The sequence below is a fragment of the Tursiops truncatus genome, chromosome 15, assembly GCF_011762595.2.
Source record: "Tursiops truncatus isolate mTurTru1 chromosome 15, mTurTru1.mat.Y, whole genome shotgun sequence".
NCBI lineage: Eukaryota > Metazoa > Chordata > Mammalia > Artiodactyla > Delphinidae > Tursiops > Tursiops truncatus.
The window spans coordinates 57,496,441-57,519,908 of record NC_047048.1 but is presented as its reverse complement, the minus strand read 5'-3'; the positions used below and the strand labels follow the sequence as shown (position 1 = coordinate 57,519,908).

Genomic DNA, 23,468 nt, shown 5'->3' with positions numbered 1-23,468 from the left:
ACTTAAATAATTTGTTGTTACATTGTCTTACCAAAACACTCTTCCCATAGAAGGTGAGAAGGAGAAGACATTAGGGTAGGAGTGGGTGAAGAAAACCTACCCCGCCACACATGCGCTCACCTGTCTTTGAGTCTGTAACTAGCACTCAGTACTTTTCAGTGTACTTACACCAGGTGTCTCATCAGACCCTGCAGTCATTGCAGCAATTGGAAACCAAGTTCCAAAGACATGGAGATTGGTAATGGTGGAGTCAGACCCTTGCTTGATGCCTCTTCTTGCCTTCACAACAAGTGAAGCAACCACAGCAAACATGCTCATGGGGTCTGCCCCACAGTGACTGGGAACCACTGTCCCCACCCTCAACAGCCTCTTCAATGCTGCTAGCATCATCCTTTGATGCAGATCACATCCGGTCGATGCTCCAGTATTACACTCTCTCCCTCCAGATTTCCCCCTGCTCCCCAAGGGTATGTACTGCTCTCTGGGCAACTTCCTCTCTCCATGCTCCCTGCCCCAGCACCAACCACACCCGAGACTCAACTCTGCCCTGGTCACCCATGCCCCAGACCTCTTGGCATTTTCACTGGAGTTCTTCAAGCCCCCGTTTACTTTGCCCAGAATCCCCCCACCTCACTATCACCACTACCCCTCTCTATCTCAACCCCTTTCTTCTCTTGTCAAACTCATGTTCATCCTTTAAGACTCAGAGGAAACATCAGTTCTTGGTGAAGCATTTCCAACCATCCCAACCATAATTCATCACTCTCCCTCTGTAGTTCCAAGATCTTTTTTTATTTAGTCCACCTTTCATTCCTTCTTTAAAAAAAAATACGTTCATCTAAGTTATTGTCAAGAGCTGGCTCCCTAAATATCACCAACAGGCCTGTTGATAAGACAAAGCCGATTTATTGCTTACAGCAAGCAAAGTCTTGACAATATCTCAGAGAGGGGAAGGTAAGTCAGAATTTATTAAGAAATGAACGTTTGATTTAGGATAGGACTTCCAAAGTGACAGCTTGATTAGGATTGGGTAAGAATCACAATATAACAATCCACAATAAACAGCAAGGCCAGGATTTTGAAGCAAAGCATTGAAAAAAATCTTAGGAAGCAAATTAGAGTCTGTTATGCTTTCCACTGCAGAGCTGATGGGTCTTTGGGAAAATTCTGTAATGAGCAATCAAGCCATTTGCTGGTCAGGAGTTTCCTGGAAAAATAAAGTCATGCTAACGAAGATAGAGGCATAGCACAACATCATCTTCATATAGACAATAATGTGTAGTTGGGCTTCTCCATGTCCAGGCTGAATGTGGGGAAATGGCTTCAGTTCTCAGTTTGTCTTTCTGGTCATTCTTCATCCTGAGCTGAAGGACTGACCATCAATATCTGAGAGTATCAATTCGGATCTTCACTGCTGTTTGAGGTGTCATAATTGCATGTCAATTGTCTGCTGAAAAGTTGTTCTGCTGGTGGTCCTTTCAACCTGTGTATCAGGTTTTCCAGTTCTTTTTGAGGGATGACCCTTTGCTGGATCATTTGACGCACAGCAGCTGTGTAATAGAATTCAAAACTCTGGAGATCACACATCTGAACACGGGAATGCAGAAAAATACTAAGAGGATTATGACCAGAGTTTATATAGCCCACTTTTCAGCCAGGAGCCAAGAGTGCCCAGACTGAACAAGAACACAGATCTCATGCCCAAACTGATGTGTCCACAGAACTACATATGGGGTCATTAGACATATAACCCAGTTTTATGATATCTTCATTTACTACCTGGATCTTTTTAGTAATGTTAAAGATCTCTGAGAGGTCTGCAGGAATGTGAGTACAATATTCTTCCCCTGAAACAGCTCATATTACCCTTGAGAGGTCAATACTATATCTAAAGCAGCTCTGTTCTAACCTCTAAGGAGATATATTCTACGGCCTTCGTGGCATTGCCTGAGTCCTGCTGCTTTTTTCTCTCAATCATAAGGCTCACCCTACTATCTGGGCCTCTTGTAAAGTATAAAATGAAGAGTACTGAGGAGAGAAGAAAGAAATCCAGAATTCCCCTAGAGTAGTTAGGGTTTCAGTTCTGGAATCAGGGCCAGTTTTTCTCCTTTTTCAATGAAACTATAAGCTGATCTCTTTTTCCTAGAGGACAAACCAATGGGCCAAAATGGAGCCTGGGTAATGTCAAAGGCAATCTTGAGAGTCAGTATTAGTATACCAACGTAATAAGTTCCTGTCCAATTTGTGGGTAGTAGCCAGCAGGTTTCTGTGCCAGATTCAATACCAGTCATTGAGGGCCACCCAGTGACCTGCTTTTGGCCAACTGATTTCTTACAAGGAACTGGGACCAAGGGAAGCTGGTTGGCTCCCAAGGCTCCTTTTCGCCAGTTCATGGGTGAATTGTAGCTGGGAATTAGTCATTCCAAGGAGTGATTAAGGATGCAAACAGCAATATTAGAAACAGGGATTATAAGTAACACAGTTAAAAGTAGCCTTAAGTGAGTGAGAGGATAGAAGATAGGTAAAAGAATAGACAACAGAGGAATACAGATCGTAAACTAACAATCTGTGGTCTTGTTCTGTGGATCTTGGGCTCAGCTGTGTACATTCGAAGGCTGCTGCTTCAGGGTGGCTCCTAAGAACCTTCAGCCTGAGGTCACCATTAGGGACAATCTTCCAGTAATTTGAGGATAGTTTATGTCTCTTTAGTTGAAGGACATGAATTCAAGAACCAACCTACTTAAGCATTTCACTGCTTTGCTAGTTGTTAACAGTACCTGACAGAGTCCTTCCAGTCAGGGTTCTGAGACAGTCCTTTGATGAAGACAAAAACTCTGGCCTACAGCTGAGGTTTCAAGGAAGCTTTGGGGTAAAACAAATAGTCTCTGTAGGTAACAGGAACTTCAAATGGCTGTGGTTAACTTATTACTGATAGCTGTCAAAAGTGAAATATTTCATAACGGTAATGAAATTGACAAGGAAATTTAGTTGTTTCTGTAGCACACAAAACAAACACAATTAAGGCAATCTAAAAGTTTTGAACAGAATGTCTATAATAGTTAAGCATGTCTTTATAGACAATGAACATTATATCAGATTTATAAAGATGGTTAAAGAGATAAAGATATCTTGAGGTATAAAACAATTTTAAAAAGACATATACATAATATACCAAAACATACTAAGCATGTAAGAAAAATATATCAAGACTATATCAAGTAAAGAGATTCGGTAGATCTGGAGTAGGTCCTAAGTATGCATATGTTAATAAAACTCCATAGGTAAGTCTGATGTTCATCTCCGGTTGAACAGCACTGGCCTTAAAAATACTAGATTCAAATTTTAAAAGATTGTTATCAAATAAACATTTTAAATGATAACTGAATTATGACTGATAATTATAGCATTGCCTAACATGAGAAAATCATCATCAGGACTCTGATAAATAGAAACCAATCCTGGCAGCAAAGGCATTGAAAAATCTCTAGGAGCAACCCATAGAGCATACAATTGCTGAAATATTTAACATTTGACCTATACCAGTTTAACCTAGAAAAGGCTAAGCATCTCTTCTGATTTGACACCACTTCCCATGAAACTCCAACAGTAACATATCAAATAATCCTAACTGCTTCTGGCACCTTTCTTTTTTAAGAGATGGAAAAACAAATCTTTGTGACTTCCCAGGGCCCTCTAGGAAATCACAAAGAAAGTTTTAGATACAAAAGATATTCTGAAAGTTATTTTACTTCATTTTACACTTACGAGTCAATCTTAGAAACAAAAATGAAATCAAAATTTTTCAGATTTGATGGGAATTCCCTGGCGATCCGGTGGTTAGGACTTGGCGCTTTCACTGCGGTGGCCCGGGTTCAATCCCTAGTTGGGGAACTGAGATCCGGCAAGCCATGCAGCACTGCCAAAAAAAAAAAAAAAGCTCTCAGATTTGAACACAAGATAGGATCATGGATGCCTTAGAAACAATATTTGGCTACTCATTTGAAAGTGACAAAAAAAACTTTGAAAAATATACTTAGAGGGTAACATGATCACCTACCAAGAACCTTAGCACTTCATAAGTGAGGAAGCTTTGTTTTCCTAAATAATCAAAGCCATAATAAAGCCAACACAAAGAATTATTGTGGGAAGACTCAGAATCTTTGCTATATAGTCAGATAAAGGATGGGGGGGTGCTTTATATCATAAATGAAGGCAACTAACAGTAAACTATAAAAATAAACAGAAACAAGCCCATCAAAACTGAGCAGATTTTGTTAGGATTTTAACAGGTTTCATAGCTTCTCAGACTCATTATTTACTCACCTATAATCCAAGGCTAGTAAAATTCCCTTTCCATGAACCTTCTGCTATTTTCTATATCCATTCAGGTTTTGTCCTTCACCATGCTCCATTCACTCTGCAACAGTCTGTCATTTCATTTTAGGGCAAACCTATTCCTTCTCCCTTAACAAAAACACATTTTTCACTTTGCATACAAAGTTGTGCCTTTCTGTCAAGACTAATCATAGTAGAGTCTCACTGAATTATAACCGTTAACTGAAGGAACTTCTATCTCACAGAATAAGCTGGGAAGATGGATAATTGTCAGCTGTCACACATCAGCACTTTAGACTAGCAGAACTCATGAGTACACATAACACAACTTTCTGCAAACAAACACACCCCACACATAATTTTTCAAAGGGACAGAAATGTACATGTTCATTTACAGACACAAAGATATTACTTCTAGGTAGCATATTTTTTAAAAAGAAGCAAAAGGATACAAACTTAAAATCTTGCTTAGTAATCAATGTTTCAGAATTTCATCTTACTTAGAAATGATCTAGGCATCCAATGAATACCATTAGCTCAATTTAGTATCAGTCCAAAGTTTCAAGATACCTATAAATCTTGGAAATTAATCTTGCAGCTGGAATACTATAAAACATAAATCTATTGAAATCAAATGTTCAGAATGATGAATCAATTTAATTAAGCACAAATTTATGTATTTCATAATCTTAAACTTTAAGTAGAAGTATCACTAGCATATTTAATCAATGAACCTATATAAGTTTAGGATACCTAAGTAGAATAAAAGTATAATCTTGTGTTGTATTTAATGCTGAAAAATCAAAGAAGGCATGTTTCTTTTTATTAAACCAGACATAATAAACTAGTTCATTTGCCAAATTTTTACCAAATTTCTACGATTTTTTGGAATATTTAATTTATATAAACACATTGATATCTTATAAACAAATCAAATGAGCTCCTTTAATCTTTAGAGAAACTTCTCCTTTAGATGTCCCTTGGAGCATCTCATTGATCAATGATTTCATTTTTTAATAGATTTTATCTTTTAGAATAACTTTAGATTTACAGGAAAATTGCACAGAATATACAGAGTTCCCATATATAATCTTCCTTCCTCCTCTCACCCCAGCTTTCCCTATTATTAACATCTTGCATTAGTGTGTTATATTTGTTACAATTGATGAACCAATATTGATGCATTATTATCAACTAAAGTCTACAGTTTACGTTAGGGTTCACTCCTTGTGTTGTACATTCTATGGGTTTTTTTCCTTTTTTTTAAATTGAAGTATAAAACAATCTATGGGTTTTAACAAATCCACCATTACAGTATCATACAGAATGATGTGCCTTAAAAATGTCCCTCCTCTTTCCCCTGCCCTCCTGGCAACCACTGATCTTTTATCATCGCCATAGTTTTCCCTTTTCCAGAATGTCATATGGTTGCAATCATACAGTATGTAGCCTTTTCAATCTGTCTTCTTTCAGTTAGGAATATGATAGGAATATGAATTGAGGGTTCCTCCATGTTTTTGTGGGTTTTCTTGGCCACGCTGCATTGCATGCGGGACAGATCCCCCACCAGGGACCAAACCCACGCCCCCTGGAGTGGAAGCGTGGAGTCTTAACCACTGGACCTCCAGGGAGGTCTCGGTTCCGCCACGTTTTTTCATGGCTTGATAACTCATTTCATTTTAACACTGAGTAATATTCCACTGTCTGTATGTATCACAGTTTGTTTATGCAGTCACTCATTGAAGGACATCTTGGTTGCTTCCAATTTTTGGCAAATATAAAGCTGATATAAACATTTTTAGGTATTTTGTGTGGACCTAAGTTTTCAATTCATTTGGGTAAACATCTAGGAGTACAATTGCTGCATCATAGGGTAAACCTACGTTGAGCATTTTAAGAAACTGCCAAACTGTCTTCCAAAGTGGCTGTACCATTTTGTATTCCTATTAGAAACAAATGATAGTTGTGGCCGTTCTACATCCTCACCAGCAATTGGTGCTGTTAGTCTACTGAATTTTAGTCATTCTGGTAGCTGTGTAGTAGTATCTTCTTGTTTTAATTCGCAGTTCCCTGATGACATGTGATAACATTTTTTCATATGCTTATCTCCCATCTGTATATTTTCTTTGGTTAAGTATCTGTTCAGGTATTTTGTCCACTTTTTTTTATTGAGTTTTTCTTACTGTTGAGTTTTAATAGTTCTTTGTGTATTTGTGTACAAATTCTTTGTTGAATATGTGTTTTACAAATATTTTCTTCCAGCATATGGCTTGTATTTTCATTTTCTTCTTAACAGTGTCTTTTTTTTTTTTTTTTTTTTTTTTTTTGCGATACGCGGGCTTCTCACTGCTGTGGCCTCTCCTGTTGCGGAGCACAGGCTCTGGATGCGCATGCTCAGCGGCCATGGCTCACGGGCCCAGCCGCTCCGCGGCATGTGGGATCTTCCCGGACCGGGGCACGAACCCGCGTCCCCTGCATCAGCAGGTGGACTCTCAACCACTGCGCCACCAGGGAAGCCCCTTAACAGTGTCTTTTGCAGAGCAGAACTTTTAAATTTTAATAAAGTCCAACTTATCAAATTTTTCTTTCACAGATCATGCTTTAGGTGTTTAAAAAGTCTTTCAAAACTCAAGATCACTTAGATTTTCTCTTATGTTACCTACTAGGAGTTTTATAGTTTTGCATTTTACATTTAGATCTATGATTCATTTTGAGTTTATTTTTGTGAAAGGTATAAGGTCTGTGTCTAGATTTTTTTTTCTTGACATATGATGTGATGTTCAGTTGTTCCAGTACCATTTTGGGAATTGCCTTTCCTCCTTTGTCAAAGATCAGTTGGCTATATTTGTGTGAGTCTATTCCTGGGCTCTCTATTCTGGTCCATTGATCTATTTGTCTATTCTTTCACTGATATCACACTGCCTTGTTACTGTAGCTTTATAGTAAGTCTTGAAGTTGGGTAGTGTCAGCCCTTCAACCTTGTTCTTCTCTTATGTTGGCTATTCTGGATATTTTGCTATTCCATATAAACTTTAGAATAAATGTATCAAAATTCACAAAATGACTCATTGATATTTTGATTGGGACTGTGTTGAATCTATTGATGAAATTGGGAAGAGCTGATATCTCAGTAATATTGAGGCTTCTTATCCATGAACATAAAATAGCTCTCCATTTATTCAGATATTTGATTTCTTTCATCAGAGTTTTGTAGTTTTCCTCATATAGACCTTACATAGTTTGTTAGATTTATACCTAAGTATTTCATTTTTTGGTACTAACGTAAATGATGTTTTGTTTTTAATTTCAATTCCAATTTTCTCATTGCTGGTATATAGGACTTTGGCACATTACATTCTTTTTTTAAAGCAGCAATAAATATTTATCATCACATACAGTTTCTGTGGGTCAGAAATCTGAGGATGGTTAGCGATGTGGTTCTGACCCCTGATCTCTCAAGAGGGAGTGGGTGAGATGGTGGCTGGAGCTGCAGTCTCATCTGAAGGCTTGGCTAGGGCTGGAGTATCTGCTCCAGTCACATGGCTGTTGGCAAGATGATGCTGGCCAATGGCAGGAGGTCTCAGTTCCTCCCTACATCGACGCCCTCCTAGAGTTGTTTGAGCATTCTCACAACATGGTGGCCGGCTTCCCTCAGAGCAAATGAGCCGGTTGCTTGGGGGTTCCTCCCATCTTCCTGGGCATCAGGGTCCCCCACCAGCATCCAGCAGGCACCCTAGTTGTGGGGAGATGCAAACTCCACGTCTTCCCACACAGCCATCTTGACTCGCCCCCGCACCACCCGCCCCGGCACATTTGCTTTTCATTCTGCAGCCTTGCTATAATCACTTTTTAGTTCTAGGAAGGTTTTTTGTGGATTCATTGAGATTTTCTACATAGATAATAATATAATCTGTAAACAAAGACAGTTTTATTTCTTCCTTTCCAATCAGTATACCTTTTATTTCTTTTTCTTGTTTTATTGCATTAGCTGGGACTTCCAGTAAAATGTTGAATACGTAAGAGGGAACATCCACATCTTGTTCCCAATCTGAGGGGGAAAGTATATAGTTTCTCACCATTAACTGTGATATTAGCTGTAGGTTTTTTGTAAAAATTCCTTATCAGGTTGAGGAAGTTCCCATCTACTTTTAGTTTGCCGAGAGGTTTTATTATGAATAGGTTTTGTATTTTTTCAAATGCTTTTTCTGAATCTATTGATATGATCATATTATATTTTGTCATTATCATGTTGGTATGATGGATTATATTAATTGATTTTCTAATATTGAATCAGTCTTGCATACCTGGAATAAATCCCACTTGGTTGTGGTATGTTATTCTTCATATATATATTTTTGTTTTGTTTTGTTGTGTTTCTTTTCCCATGCCATGCAGCTCATGGGATCTCAGTTCCCTGACCATGGATTGAACCCTGGCCATGGCAGTGAAAGCCTGGAATCCTAACTACTAGGCCACCAGGGAACTCTCAATTTGCTAATGTTTTATTGAGGATGTTGACATCTACGTTCATGAGGGATATTGATCTGTAATTTTCCTTCTGTGTAATATTTTTGTATAGTTTTGGTATTAGGGTAATGCCAGCTTCATAAAATGAGTTGGGAAGTATTCCCTAATAGAAATTTTATGGAAGAGATTGTAAAGAAATTATATTTTTTCTTTAAACATTTGGTGGAATTCACTAGTGAAACCATCTGGGCCTGGTTTTGGGTTTGTTTGGTTGGTTTTTGGCTTGGGTTCTTTTTGTTTGTTTGTTTGTTTAAAATTAATTGTTGATTCAATTTCTTAAATAGATATAGGCCTATTCAAATTACCTATTTTTTCTTGTATGAGTTTTGGTAAATTGTGTCTTTCTAGGAATGTCTATTTCATCCAAGCTGTCAGATTTATAAGCATCAAGTTTTTCATAATATTCCTTTACTACCCTTTTAAAGTCCATGTGATAATAGTGATAGCTACTCTTTCATTTCTGATATTAGAAATTTGTGTTTTCTCACTTTTCTCCTTGGTTTTCCAGACTAGAGGTTTATCAATATTACTGTTCTTTAAAAAAAAAAAAAAGCTTTTGGTTTCATATTTTCTCCATTGCTTTCCTGTTTTAATTTTCATTGATGTCTTGTTCTAATTTTCATTATTTCTTTTCTTCTGCTTAGTTTGGATTTAATTTGCTCTTCTATTCTAGTTTCACAAGATGGAAGCTTAGATTATAGATTTTTAAGTGTCTTCTAATGTAGGTATTCAGTACTACAATTTCTCTCTAAACACTCCTTTTGCTGCATCCACAAATTTTGATGTTTTATTTTCATTTAAATTTAATTCAAAGTATTTTAAAATTTCTCTTGAGACTTCTTCTTTGTCCCATGTGTTATTTAAAAATGTGTTGTTCCATCTTCAAATATTTTGGTATTTTCCAGTTATTTTTCTGTTACAGATTTCTAGTTTAATTCCATTGTGATCTGACCTCATACTTTGAATAATTTCTATTCTTTTAAATTTGTTAACATATGTTTATGGGCCAGAATGTTGTCTATCTCGGTGAATGTTCCACGTGAGCTCAAGAAGAATGTATGTTCTGCTGTTGTTGGATGAAGTGTTTTATAAATGTCAATTAGATCCAGTTGATTGATGGTGCTGTTCAGTTCAATTATGTCCTTACTGATTTTCTGCCTACTGTATCTTTCAATTACTGATAGAGGTGTGTTGAAGTCTCCAACTATAGTAGTGGATTTGTCCATTTATCCTTGCAGTTTTATCAGATTTTGCTTCACATATTTTGGTGCTCTGTTGTTAGGTGCAAACATATGAGAGATTATTTTGTCTTCTTGGAGAAATGACCTCTTTATCATTATGTAATACCCTACTTTATCCCAGGTAATTTTCCTTGCTTTGAAATCTGTTTGTCTGAAATTAGTACAGTTACTCTAGCTTTCTTTTGCTTAGTGTTAGTATGATATTTTTTTCTCCATCCCTTTACTTCTAGTTTATATGTGTCTTTATATTTAAAGTAGATTTCTTGTAGACAACATATAGTTGTCTTTTTTTATCCACTTTGACAATCTCTGTCTTTAATTGCTTCATTTAGACTATTGACATTTAAAGTGATTATTGATATAGTTGGATTAATACTTACCATATTTTTTGCTGATTCTATTCACTGCCCTTGTTTTTTGTTCCTATTCTTGTCTTCCACTCTTGTTCTGTGTTTTGATTGAGCATTTTATATGATTCCAATTTCTCTCCTTTTTTAGCATATTATACTAAATACTACATTTTTCACTTTTTTTAGCACTAGAGTTTGCAGTATACATTAACAACTAGGCCAAGTCCACTTTCAAGTAACACTATACCTCTTCATGGGTAGTGCAGGTACTTTATAACAGAGTCTTCCCAATTCCTCCTTCCCATCCTTTTAACATTGCTGTCATTCATTTCACTTATCCATTAGCTATAATCATCTAATATATTGTTGCTATTATTATTTTAAAACTCTTATCTGTTAGATTAAAAGTAAGAAACATAAACGATTTTATACGTCATTTGTTTGTTTGTTCTTGAATGCTCTTTCTTTACGTATATCCAAGTTTCTGACCTACATCATTTTCCTTCTCTCTGAAGAACTTATCATTTCTTTTTTTTTTTTGAACTTATCATTTCTTTCAAGGCAAGTCTGGTCAATTTTTGTTTGTCTCAGAAAGTCTTTATTTCTCCTTTATGTTTGAAGAATAATTTTGCTGGATACAAAGTTCTAGACCATGGGGTTTTGTTTTTTGTTTTCCTTTCAGCACTTTAAAATATTCCACTTCACTCTCTTCTTGCTTGTGTGGTTTTTGAAGAGAAATCATATAATTCTTATCCTTGTTTCTCTAGAGGTAAAATGAGTTTTTTTCTTCCCCCTTCTGGCTTCTTTCAAGATTTTTTCTCTGTCTTTGATTCTTTGTAATTTTAATACAATATACTAGGTGGAGATTTTTTGACATTTGTCCTTGTTGGTGTTCTCTGAGCTTCCTGGATCTGTGGTTTGGTGGCTGTCATTGATTTTAGACAATTTTCAACCATTATTACTTCAAATATTTCTTCTATTCCTTTCTCTCTTTCTTCTCCTTCTGGTATCCCCATTACTCTATGTTACACATTTTGTAATTGTCTCACAGTTCTTTGGATGTTTTGTTCTATCTTTTTATCCTTTTTTCTATTTGCTTTTCAGTTTGGGAAGTTTCTATTGACATATCTTCCACTCTCCTGATTCTTTACTTGACTATGATCAGTCTACTAACGAGCCCGTCAAAGGCATTCTTCATTTCTGTTAGTGTTTTTGGTTTCTATCATTTCCTTTCAATTCTTCTCTAGAGTTTCAATCTCTCTGCTTACACTACCCATCTGTTTTTGTATGTATGTTGTCCACCTTTTCCATTAGATCTGTTAGCATATTAATCATAGTTATTTTAAATTCTTGGTCTGATAATTCCAGAACCTCTGCCATATCCAAGTCTGGTTCTGATGTTTGCTCTGTCTCTTCAAACTGTGTTTTTTATCTCTTAGTATGCCTTGTAATTGTTTGCTGAGAGAAACATGATGTACTGGGTTAACAGAACTGAGGTAAATAGGCCTTTAGTATGTTGCTTTATGTTTGTCTGGCTGTTAGGCCATGTTCATTGTTCACTGTAGCTGTAGGTGTCAGAGGACTCAATTTCCTTTAGTGTCCTTGTTCTTGTCTCTCCTGTTGTTTTGAGTTTCCCTAGGAACTCCTTTTTTTTTTTTTTTTGAGTCTGAGCCTTGCAGTTTTTTCTGTTGTCATCCCCTGTCATTATACTGGAGTCTTGTTTATGTGGTGGTGAAGTATGGGGCAAGGGAAATGCTATAATCCTATGACTAGATTTCAATCTTTAGTGAGCCTGTGCCTCTAGGCTGTGACCTTCACAAGAGCTTCTCAGCCTTCTCCCCCCAGCCTTTGGTGACACAAGAAGTCTAAAGGTGGCTGGAGTGGGGGTATTTCCATTCCTCCAGGTCAATAAAGCTGGTAAACTCTGGTCAGTTAGGCTCACTCTGGTAAAATAATTTCCCTGGAGCATAGGTGTAAAGGAAACACTCTGTTTTTTTTCTTTCCCACATAGGGAAAAACCCAATTTTTCCCTACTGTGAGTTTCTTCCCTACTGTGAGTTTCTTCCCTATGTGTCTCCTTTACTACTCACACAGAACACTTCACTTCTGATATTTCTTGCCACCAAATGTATGGAAGTTTTCCCTTACAACAGTGTGACACTAGCTGGGTGTCCCACAGTATAAGTCAATTCTGACACTACTTACTCAGACCCCACAGGCTTATTTCCCCAAGATTGAAACCTACCCCCAGTTCAGATACCAATCACAAGCCCAGGTCCTTCTGACCAACCAGCTATAGATCCAAGGTCCCAAAGACCCCCTCCTTGGGTTCAATTAATTTGCTAGAGTGGCTCACAGAACTCAGAGAAATATTTATTTACATTTACCAGTTTATTAAAGGATATAATAAAGGATACAGAGTAATAGCAGATGAAGAGATACATGAGGGAAGGTCTGGGAGTTGGAGTGTGTCACCCTCCCAGTATGTGGATGTGTTTACCCAACAAGAAGCTCTCCCAACCCACTGTTATTGGGATTTTATAGAGACTTCCTCACATAGGCATCATCAATTCTTAACTTCATTTCTAGCCCCTCTCCCCCATCTTGAGGGTGGGGGTGGGGCAGGGCTGACAATTGCAAGCTTCTAATCATGGGTTGGTCTTTCTGGTGACCAGTCCCCATCCAGCCATTCAGGAGCCCATCAGAATCACCTCATTAGAAGAATAGATGTTCCTAGTGCTCTTAGGATTTTACAAAGATTTTAGGACCTCTGTGCCTGGAACTGGGCACACAGACCAATAGATATTTCTATTATCTCACAGCAGGCCTTTGTTAAAGAGAACAGGACAATCTGGGTTACTTTTCATATTTTAAAATGAGTACTTTCCCCTCCCCCTGCTGGAAGCACCATGCATTTTCCTCCAGTCTTCACAGTGAGAACCTGCTAGTGCTCCCAGGAGGTAAAATTCACGAAAGTGTGCCCCCTCCTCCAAAGACTGGGCCCCATAGTTTTTAACTCTCAAGCTAGCACACAATAAGCCTCCAGCATTTCATCAATTACAGTTTGTATTCCTACCAGTAATAGCCATGCTTTTTATCTTCTATATTCTGATCCTTTGGCACCTTGAGGCTTTGTTGACCCTGGAAGGACAGCCCTCCCAGTTTTAGCTAATTCTTAGAGATAGCAAACAACTCATCTGCAAGCTTTCCTTTCGTATGCAAACCAACCAACCCAGGTTTATAACCTCAATCTTTATCAAGCTCATACTCTGGGCCTCTATCCACCTGCCCTATTCACCCCAGGGCCTGGTATCAGAACAACTAGGGAATGCCCCTATGCTCCAGGGCCCACTGAAATTATTCAAATTAGCCAATCCTAAACCTGCTTACCCTGCCTCACCCCTTCCTTTCCTTAGAAACCATAATAAAGGCTCATGCCCACATTTTTCCTCTCTGCCTTGCTACTGACTGAACATTGTGCTTCCTCATGTGGCCCTATGTGACACGGTGTTGCTTGGGATCTGTAAGTCCAAAAACCTCTTCCTCCATGACAGTCATTTCCATGTCTGAGTATCTTACCATACCTAATTAAAGTAAGTCCTGAATACTCTCCCTTTAAGCACTATAAGCACTGGCTCCCATGGAGGGCTTCTGCTCAAGGTAAGCTATGATTCTCTGCCTCTCCAGTTTGCGGACAGTAGCTTGCCCTACAAACTCAATTTTCTGATGGATCTAAAAAGAATAGTTTTTCAGTTTGTTCAGCTTTTTTCTTGTTAGTAGGATGGAGCTCTTTATACATTGGAGTGAAACCCAGAAGTCCAATCATTTCATTTTTTACCTATTTTCTCTATCTTCTTAGCCAAGGCAGAACAATTCTTTTTCCAGTATCCTTTATGATTACAGTTTCTTGAAGTATCTTTATCAAGAAACTCCCTCCATTGGGGTTTGAATACTGAATGGGGCCTTTATAAAAGCACAAAACTGACCATGTCACCTCTGCGTAAAACTTTCTGGCATCCTTCCTACCCACTCACTACCTAACCCTGCCCTGTACCCACTCGCTGCACACACACACTCTATTTTCACTCTAGGTCTTAGCTTAGAAGTTTCTTCCTCCAGAATATCTTCCTCAGGTCTGGGTGAAGCCCACCACTGTGCTTCTTGGATTCTACCAGTATCCTAGTTTGAGATCCAAGAGGAGAACTCTGGATAGTTTATCTTTGAACCACAGAGCAAATTCTGTTTGCTAAACCCAGCATGCTCCCCTTACATCACACTTGTATAGATATTATCTCAGTTGGATTTACCTACCACACTTTGAGATAGATGCCTATAGATAAATCAGGTCCCCTGGAAGCAGAGCCTGAGATGGGGATTCTTGTGCATGTGATTTATTGAGGGCAGCTCTCAGGAGACAAGGAGTAAGGGAATCAGGACAGATCAAGGGAAGGAGCTGAGCAAAGCTGTGTGTTCAGCTGGGGTCTAGCCTCTGCCTGATCCCACAGGGAGCTCTGGAGAGTGAATGAACCACAGACTTGCTCTGCCTGGAGGCCAGAGGACTGGACTTTTTATACCCCATATCAGTTAGCAATTGGCTGTCAGCTGACTTGAGGAGAGGGGAGGGGTGTAAACTCCCAGACATTTCCCAAGATGGTTTCCATCAACCACGGGTCCCTTGGGAAGAGAGAAGCTGTGAACAGTAAGAGCCAACATGCATAGCAGCTAAGGGACAATGCCACGGCCAGACAATGGAGATCTGGGTAGGCCACCCACAGCACACCCACGAGAAAACTGACTCAGAGAGAACAAGAAACCTGCCCAGTGTTACCGGGGTAATAACCAGCAGAACAAGGTTTCAGGCCCACATATCCAGACTCTGAATCCCCAGCTTACTCTACCCAAATCCACCAGCGACCAGCTTTGGTTGCTGTTTCACGGGTTGGCTTGCTTCTCAGAATGTAAAGCTCAAGGGTCAGGGAGCAGCGAGGAAAACTCTCTGTGGCTGCTACATTGCATGCACAACCTTGAGAGGCTGGAAAAGGGGTGGACAGAGGCAAGAATTTGACAACCTGGGACTCCTTGTCCTGGACTCCATCACTGATGGGACTGTTGCTGGGGATGTTGGGTGATGAAACTCCACTCTGCCCTGCCCTGCCCAAAGTTGGGGCTCTCACAGCTCTGTTGGGAAAATCTGCCTAGTGGTGGCAGAAAAGCCTGGATGGGGAGCCACTGTGAAAAGTGAGAACCTGTGCTCTGCAGACAGATCAGGTTCCAGGTGATGCCCACTTAGAGCACAAAAATGGCAAGGCAGGCTGGAGGTGGGAGGGAAGGAGGAGGGCCTTTGCTGAGTACCTCTCATGAGTCAGACCCTTTATTCCTGTTTTAAATTAACCTAACTATTCCTGTTTTAACCTAACCTAACTATGTAGTGGCTACTAGAGCCGTTTTACAGGTGAGGAACCTGAGGTGCAGAAAAGTTAAGTAATTTATCTGTGGTCACAGAGGTAAGTAAATGATAGAACTGATATTTTCGGGCAGACTGGCCTAGCTCCAAACCTGTGTTCTTTATACAAGTAAAAAGATCTTGACCGGGCTTCCCTGATGGCTCAGTGGTTGAGAGTCCGCCTGCCGATGCAGGGGACACGGGTTCGTGCCCCGGTCCGGGAGGATCCCACATGCTGTGGAGCGGCTGGGTCCGTGAGCCACGGCCGCTGAGCCTGCGCGTCCGGAGCCTGTGCTCCACAACGGGAGAGCCCACAGCAGTGAGAGGCCCGCATACGCAAAAAAAAAAAAAGATCTTATTTCCGGATAAGAATATCAGGGTAATGACTTCCGTTCTCAGAAGTCAGTCATTGTGTCATGTTCATTAACAAGCTGATGGAGTAGTAACATTCCCATGTTAGAGATGAGCTGAGACTCAGAGAGGTTAAGTGACTGGCTCAAAGACACCCTGCTAGTAAGTGGTGGAGAGGTTGCTTATTAATACCAGAACCTCATTACAATTTTTCCTGCATTTAATGTGTAACTGCCCAGCTGGGATAGCTGTGCTTACACTAGGTGTTGGGCAAGCTGTTGGGGAAAGTTCACACTTGAGAGTAGATTCTGTTCAGCCAGGCCATTTGCCAGTGCTATAAAGTCATGGTTTAAAATAACAGCAACAACGTGGGAGCAGCGTTGAGACACAGGATCGGAACCGACTCCGCTGCTCTCACCACCACCACCACCCCCCGTCCCTTCCCTCATGCCAGGTGGGGCACATGAGGGGACAGCCCTTGGAGAACGGAGCCAGCAGGCCCTCCGCGTCTCAGTCTTCCAGCCTTACCAAACAGAGGCTTACGCTTGGCCTTGGCCCTGGGCGTCAGGAGAGGACTGAGCTCTGACCCAAGGGACTGCACCCCCAAGCAGAGAAAGGCATGTGTCTGGGTCTCTAGCTGAGGTTTAGGTGAGAGTGTGGGAGTGCCAGCCGGTCAGAGGAGGGAGACATTAGCTCTCAGCTGAGACCAGAGGCTCTGTCTGAAAGAGGTGGCTTTTGGAACCAATAAGGTCCAGGAAGCATCTTGTACATCTGATTTCTCACAGCTGGGGACACTTTCCTGGGGTCGAGGCCCGTGAGGCCAGAACTGTTCATTCCCTGCCCCTGCAGGTGACAGGTCTGGGAGGAGACCCTCGAGGAAGCGGACTCACAAAGCCGAGAACGCGCCAGGCAGGCGCCGAGCCCCGCCTGGACAGAAGGAGCGGGCCGGGGGCAGCCCGGGGTCGGGGTCTCCCCGGAGGAAGCAGGCAGAGCGCAGGGGACGCAGAGAGCAGCTGGGGGAACCGGAGCGAGGCTCGGCAGAGAAGACCTGCGGAGGAAGGAGGAAGAGGGACGGGAGAGCTTCCCTCAGGGAGCACCGAGCACCTCCAAAGAAGGAAAAGGAGGTGCCGAGGAAGGAGGAGATGTGGAAGCAGCTGAAGAAACACAGGTGTGTTGTGACCGGGCTTCAGGCGCGCTTCAGTCCGCGCTCTCCCTCTCCTTCCAGCCCTGCTTCCTCCCTTGATAAAGGTCAGGTGTCGTCTTCCCCCCTCATTCTCTCCTATAAACGGGTGGCCCCTGCTCTCTTTTCTTAGTCCCTGCCTTTGCCCCTGCCAAGCTCTTCGCGGTTGGGGGCGGAACCGGGATGAGGGTCACAGCCATCCCAGGTTGAGGGGCCACCGCACACTCTCGACTCAAAGCCCTCCTGGAGCACAGGTGCAAGTGGAGCTCTGAGTGGGGAGGTGATATGGCAGCAGGGTGAGAAAAGATCCCAATTCTCAATTTCAGCTGGTGACTCACCATGGCTCTTGATGAGGAGCTGAGAGAAATTAACAAAATTGGATTTAGGAGTCATTCCAGGGCTTAAGCACACCATTTCCTAAGGTGACCTGTGTCCTCTTCTGTGAAATGTGGCTTTGATCTAGAACTTCAAAAGTTCTACCAGCTCTGAAATTCTAGGATTTGGGGGTTTGGTTTACTTGCTGTGTTTCCTTTGTTCCATTAGCATCTGCATACGGGGGTTAGTGGATAGAGCCAGTTTATGGAATCAGCAAGTTGGGATTTTAGTTTCATTTTTCGCTACCAATTTTGATGGGACATCTCCCTCTCTTTGCCTCCCTCTTCCACTTTACTTTGCATCATTTCTCAGGATGTTTTAAGAATCCCCATTGATAATGGGCTGGGAGGCTTTGGAAACAGAGATACCAGGACTATGGCAAAGAGCTGATGCTCCTTCCAATGGTTTCTAATAAACCTTCCTTGCCCACACCCTCACTCAGGTGTTCCACTGTACATCTCCAACTTTACAGAGGAAATTAAGGCCCACAACAAGGGCCACTGATTTCTTCTGTCACCCCTGCCAGCCATCCCTGGCTCAGTTAGGGCTTTTGTCTACTGTCTGGTTGTCCGTAGACCTGAGCTAACAGGGTAAAGGGTGCATGGTGTCCTTAGCAACTTAGAGAGAACTTGAATGCATCATTGATGGGCCCCAGAGTGTCCGGAACTTTAGAAGGAGGCGGTCCCATCCTGTCTGGGTGGCAGATGCAAAGTAAGGGATGCAGACAGGGACCCATTTGTGCCATTTTCAGCTGAGTGCCATGGCAGGGCATAGAGAGATGAAAAATATCCAGTCCTGTTGCTCAGAAACTGACAGTCTAGCAAGGGAGGTAGGACATGGGCATCAGCTATCACAACACAAAGCAGAAGGCAATATGTATGCAAGAAAGGATTTGATTAAGAGCATGTTGCTGGGAGGCTGTGGTTCCTCCATGAGGAAGGTAAATATTTCATTAAGACTTTAAAGCCCGGGTGGAATTTGAACAAGCAATGACTGAATGTCTCACCCCCCTACCACCACCCAAACTGAGGGAACAACTTATGCAAAGACTCAAAGGCAGATATCCTGGGGGGCAGGGGGGGGTGAGATAAGGCAAAATGTCCCTGTGCTCTAGGCTTTCCAGCATTTAAGAGCTAGGGTCCCCCCCTTCTCCACCTTATTCCTGTGACCTCTCCTTGCTCCTTAGGAGTTGATCAGAAGCTAAACTCACAGAGGCAAACTGGTCTCTAAAACCTGTGGTAACCCAAGCCCACATCCTGATATTTCCATTTATCAAACGTGCTAAAAAGGCTGCACAGGCAGAACACTTCTCCAGCCCCTCCCTCACCCCCTGTCAGCTGCTGCCATCTCAGTTGAGAGTCACTGTTTTTATGAGTGAAGGAGGCTGTGAGTAGCACAGACAAGAACTTGGATTTTGTGGCAGATGAGCACACAGTCTTGTCTGTGAGCTGGTGAGGGTCATCACACCCTCCAGCTGGAAGGCCTCTGCAGTTGTGCTGTCCCATACAATAGCCACTAGCCACATGCTAGGCATTTGAAATGTGGCTGGTGTGACTGAGGAACTGAATTTTTAATTCAATTTAATTTTAATCTGATGTTAATACCACTGAGTTAAAAAATTTACTGAACTTGGACAAACAGATGTAGTTTTGTTTTTTGTGGGTTTTTTTGCGGTACGCGGGGCTCTCACTGTTGTGGCCTCTCCCATTGCGGAGCACAGGCTCCGGACGCGCAGGCCCAGCGGCCATGGCTCACGGGCCCAGCCGCTCCGCGGCATGTGGGATCTTCCTGGATCGAGGCACGAACCCGTGTCCCCTGCATCGGCAGGCGGACTCTCAACCACTGCGCCACCAGGGAAGCCCCAGATGTAGTTTTGAAGTTGATTTAACTTTGAAGCCAAAGCATTTCTTCTGGAAAAAAAAAAAAAAAAGACAAACTAATTTTGTCAGTGCAGATGTGAACATCAAAGGCAAATGATATTATGTTACTTTATTCATTTACAAGGAAACTTTTAAGTATGTCTAAAAATTTGGATATGTAAATCTACTTTTTCAACTAAATTTTATGAAATCCAAGTACAGATTAAATATGTTCAATGAAAATTTTGTGCCTGAATTGACATCCGTGGTGAGTACAAGATGAACCCTGGGTTTTGAAGACAGTACAAAAAGAATGTGAAATGTCTCATTAATAATTTTTACACCGATTACATTACTGTAATTATAAATTATAAATTTTTCATATACTGGGTTAAATGAAAAGTATTATTAAAATTAATATGTCCATGTCCGTTTATCATATTAATATAGCTACTAGAAAACTTAACGTTACGATACATGGTTCACATTATATTCCCATTGGGCAGCCCTGCACGAGCGAGGATGTGCAGCGTGGGGGGGACTCAGGGGCATGGAGCTTGAGGAGGCAGCCCGCGACGGGCCCTGGGCTCCAGGAGGAGAAGTGGCCTCCTCTGCCAGGTGGGGAGAGTCGCAGAGGGCTCTGGGCGGGGCAGGCCTGTGTGGGCGGGAGGTGGGGGCATCTTGGGTGGGCCCCTCACATCCCACAGTGCCCCTGAGGACCCCGGCCTCCTCCTCACTCCCCTCTGCTCCACCCCGCCTCTGCTCCAGGTCATCCTCCTTGGCCTCCAGCACCTCCGGTGGGGAGTCTCTGTCTGAGGAGGAACTGGCCCGGATTCTGGAGCAGGTGGAAGACAAGAAGAAGCTCATCGCCACCATGCGGACCAAGCCCTGGCCCATGGCGAGGAAGCTGGCGGGGCTCAGGTGAGCAGTGGTGGTCGACCAGGGCCCTCCCCGTCCAGAAGCCTCAGCTTCTCTGATGGGCGCAGGAGTCCCTTCCTCCTCTCCACTCCAAGGGGGCTCAACAAGAAGGGGGGTTCACCCTCCCACCCTGCTTTGGTCATGTCATCCCCAGCACTCAACTGGCCATCGGGCCCTGCTGTTGGCCAGCACCGAGCAGGGCCTGGCGGAAGCCAAGGAGGATCGTGGCCCTCCGGCTATGCACCCCCCTCCACTGTCAGGTCACCTCTCTGTCCCGTGCCCCATCTGGTGGCTTCCGCACCTCCCTCACAACCAAAAAGACACGCCTTCCTTGGGGGTGGGGGGGACTTTCCATGACCCCCATCTCAACAAGTTCAGACCTCTTTTGTGTTCCCTAAGCACTAGAATCTCTCCCCGTGTCACACACTCACCCTTACAGTGTGGAGAGCAGGCGGAGGGGCTGTCTTAGCTACACTTGTGTCCAAATGCCTAACACAGGGCCAAGCTTGCAGTGAGGTTCCATGAATATTGCGTGGCCTGGTGCCCACGCCCCTGACTCCTATTTGCAACTCGGCTATTTCCCTGGTTTCCATATGATGAGCCAGCCCACCATGCATTTTATGGCTCTTGACTCTCTGCTGAAGTTTTGAGAGAAGGGCAGGACGTTTTTCCTGAAAAAATCCCATTCAGTGTTACCATCTTCCTCCAAGTCCCACCTCGGTCTTTCTGCCACAAGACTGGAATGACTCCCTCCTTCCCTCTGTGTAAGAAGCCATTTTCCCTGGTTCCTCTCACACCTGATTTTCCTCATTGCTCAAGTCAAATGTCTCACCCCTTATCACATAGAACAGGTTGGCAGACATTTTTTTTTTTTTTTTTTTTTTTTTTTTTCTGTACGCAGGCCTCTCACTGTTGTGGCCTCTCCCGTTGTGGAGCACAGGCTCCGGACGTGCAGGCTCAGCGGCCATGGCTCACGGGCCCAGCCGCTCCGCGGCATGTGGGATCTTCCCAGACTGGGGCACGAACCCGTGTCCCCTGCATCGGCAGGCGGACTCTCAACCACTGCACCACCAGGGAAGCCCTGGCAGACATATTTTGACGTTCAGCCTCACTGTGTCTCGGAGGCACAGCAAAGATGCTGGCTGTGCAAACCCTGACTAGGAAGGAGCCTGGTAAACAGAGCTTACTCCACTGTTTTGCAAATTATTACGTTGTCTACAACTCAGCTGCAGGAAGAAATGCCTCCCTGCGGTGCCTCCAGGCCAGTGCTGACCAACAGAACTTTCTGGGATGATGGAAATGTTCTAAATCTGCGCTAATAGAGTAGCCTTCAGTCACATGAAACTAGTGAGCGCTTGAAAAGTAGTCAGTGCAATTGAGAAACTGAATTTCTGTTTTATTTTAATTTATTTAAATTTAAATCATCACAGGTGAATGGTGGCGACAGTTTGGGCAGTAGCTACAGCTTCATGCAGCAGGCTGTCTGCCTTCCCACCTCCCTTTTTCTGAGTCTCTTCTCCCTGCTCCCCCAGAGCCGAGTTCTTCCTCCTTCCATCTGTCAGTCTAACAGAACCTCACTCCAACTCAGGTGTCACCGGAACACATCTTTTATTAACAGTGGAAAAAGAGCAATGTTGATGCTTGTGGAAATGAGATCTCCAGCTGGCTGGAAGTCTCAGGGACCATGAAAATCCCTGAGGGCCATTCAGCTGCCCTGAGGAGAAGTCTGCATCTCCTCCAGGCCTGGGGGCAGAGTTCCTGCTCTTGGTGGGGGTGGGAAGTGGCTAAGGCCCTAGAAGCTGAAAAGACTTGTCTCTCCCACTGGAGCAGGTCTCCCCTCCTTCTCCCTCTTGCAAGACCCCTTATCCCAGGCTCAGGCTCTCCAGCCTCTGGGTCTCAGCTCCATTGGTGCCTCTGCCCTCCCACCTGGCTAGTTCCCACACTCTGAGACTCAGGCCAGGTGTCCCCTCTGCAGGGAAGTCCCCATTGCCCCTCCCTGCATTCAGGCTGAGTTAGTTACGGCCTCTCTGACCCCTAAGGCCCTCACTTGACTGGATGCTCTTGTTTGCAGAGCTGTTTTTTATTAATCTTTTAATATTCTTTTTTTTAATATATATTGCCAACATTTGCTGGGTGCTCCCTATGTGCCAGGCACTGTTCTGAGCGCTGGGTGTGTAACAATTCATTTAATCTTCATAATCACCCTTTGATGTAAGTACCATTATTATTGCCCCCATTTTACTGATGAGCAAACTGAGACACAGAGCAATCTAGTAATTTGTCCAAGGCTAAACAGTGAGTTTAGTGGTCTGGCCAGAATTTGAACTCAGGAATTCTGCCTCCAGAACTTGCACTCTTAAATTGTAACTGCTTCTCTAGGATTACTAGACATTCTAGAATACACCCCTTTGCCTCCTGTATGATTTCCTCTTCTGGCAGTAAAGTCTTCAATTGCAGATCTGCAGATAACATGTCCAGACTACATCTTTTTTTAGAAGCAATGGTGTGGGGACCCCAGTCTCTGGCCCACTCAGGCAGCTGGCATAGTTGTTGTAGACAATCAAAGAAGGATGGCAAGGCATAAAGAGCAACAGCAGTGAATTGGGGCAAGCCTGCCTTCACACCTCTACCATATCTGTGTGGTTTGACTGGCTATTCAATCCCCTCAGGCTGGATTCCTTCCCTTAACCTCTCTGAGCCTCACAGCTGGCTTTTGTAAAGTAGGAATAATAATATCTACCTGCAGAGTTGTTCTGACAAATAAAAAATATTTAAGTACCCAGCATATAATATGCAATTAATAGATAGTAATTATTGCTATTAAAGCTTGAACATCTTGTTCCAGACACTGTGCTGAACCCTGAGAGATGAGGATGGGGAACAAAGATG

General features: G+C 42.7%; 1 protein-coding gene across 1 annotated transcript in view; it reads left to right on the top strand.

The window, feature by feature from the left end:
• The first annotated feature begins 15,185 nt into the window (after positions 1 to 15,185).
• Positions 15,186 to 23,468, top strand: part of TMC2 (transmembrane channel like 2) — a 64,524-nt gene continuing 56,241 nt past the window's right edge. The window contains exons 1-3 of the mRNA XM_033840993.2: positions 15,186 to 15,213; positions 17,097 to 17,415; positions 20,430 to 20,582. Coding sequence (XP_033696884.2) covers positions 15,186 to 15,213; positions 17,097 to 17,415; positions 20,430 to 20,582 — 500 coding nt within the window. The remainder of the gene's footprint in view (positions 15,214 to 17,096; positions 17,416 to 20,429; positions 20,583 to 23,468) is intronic.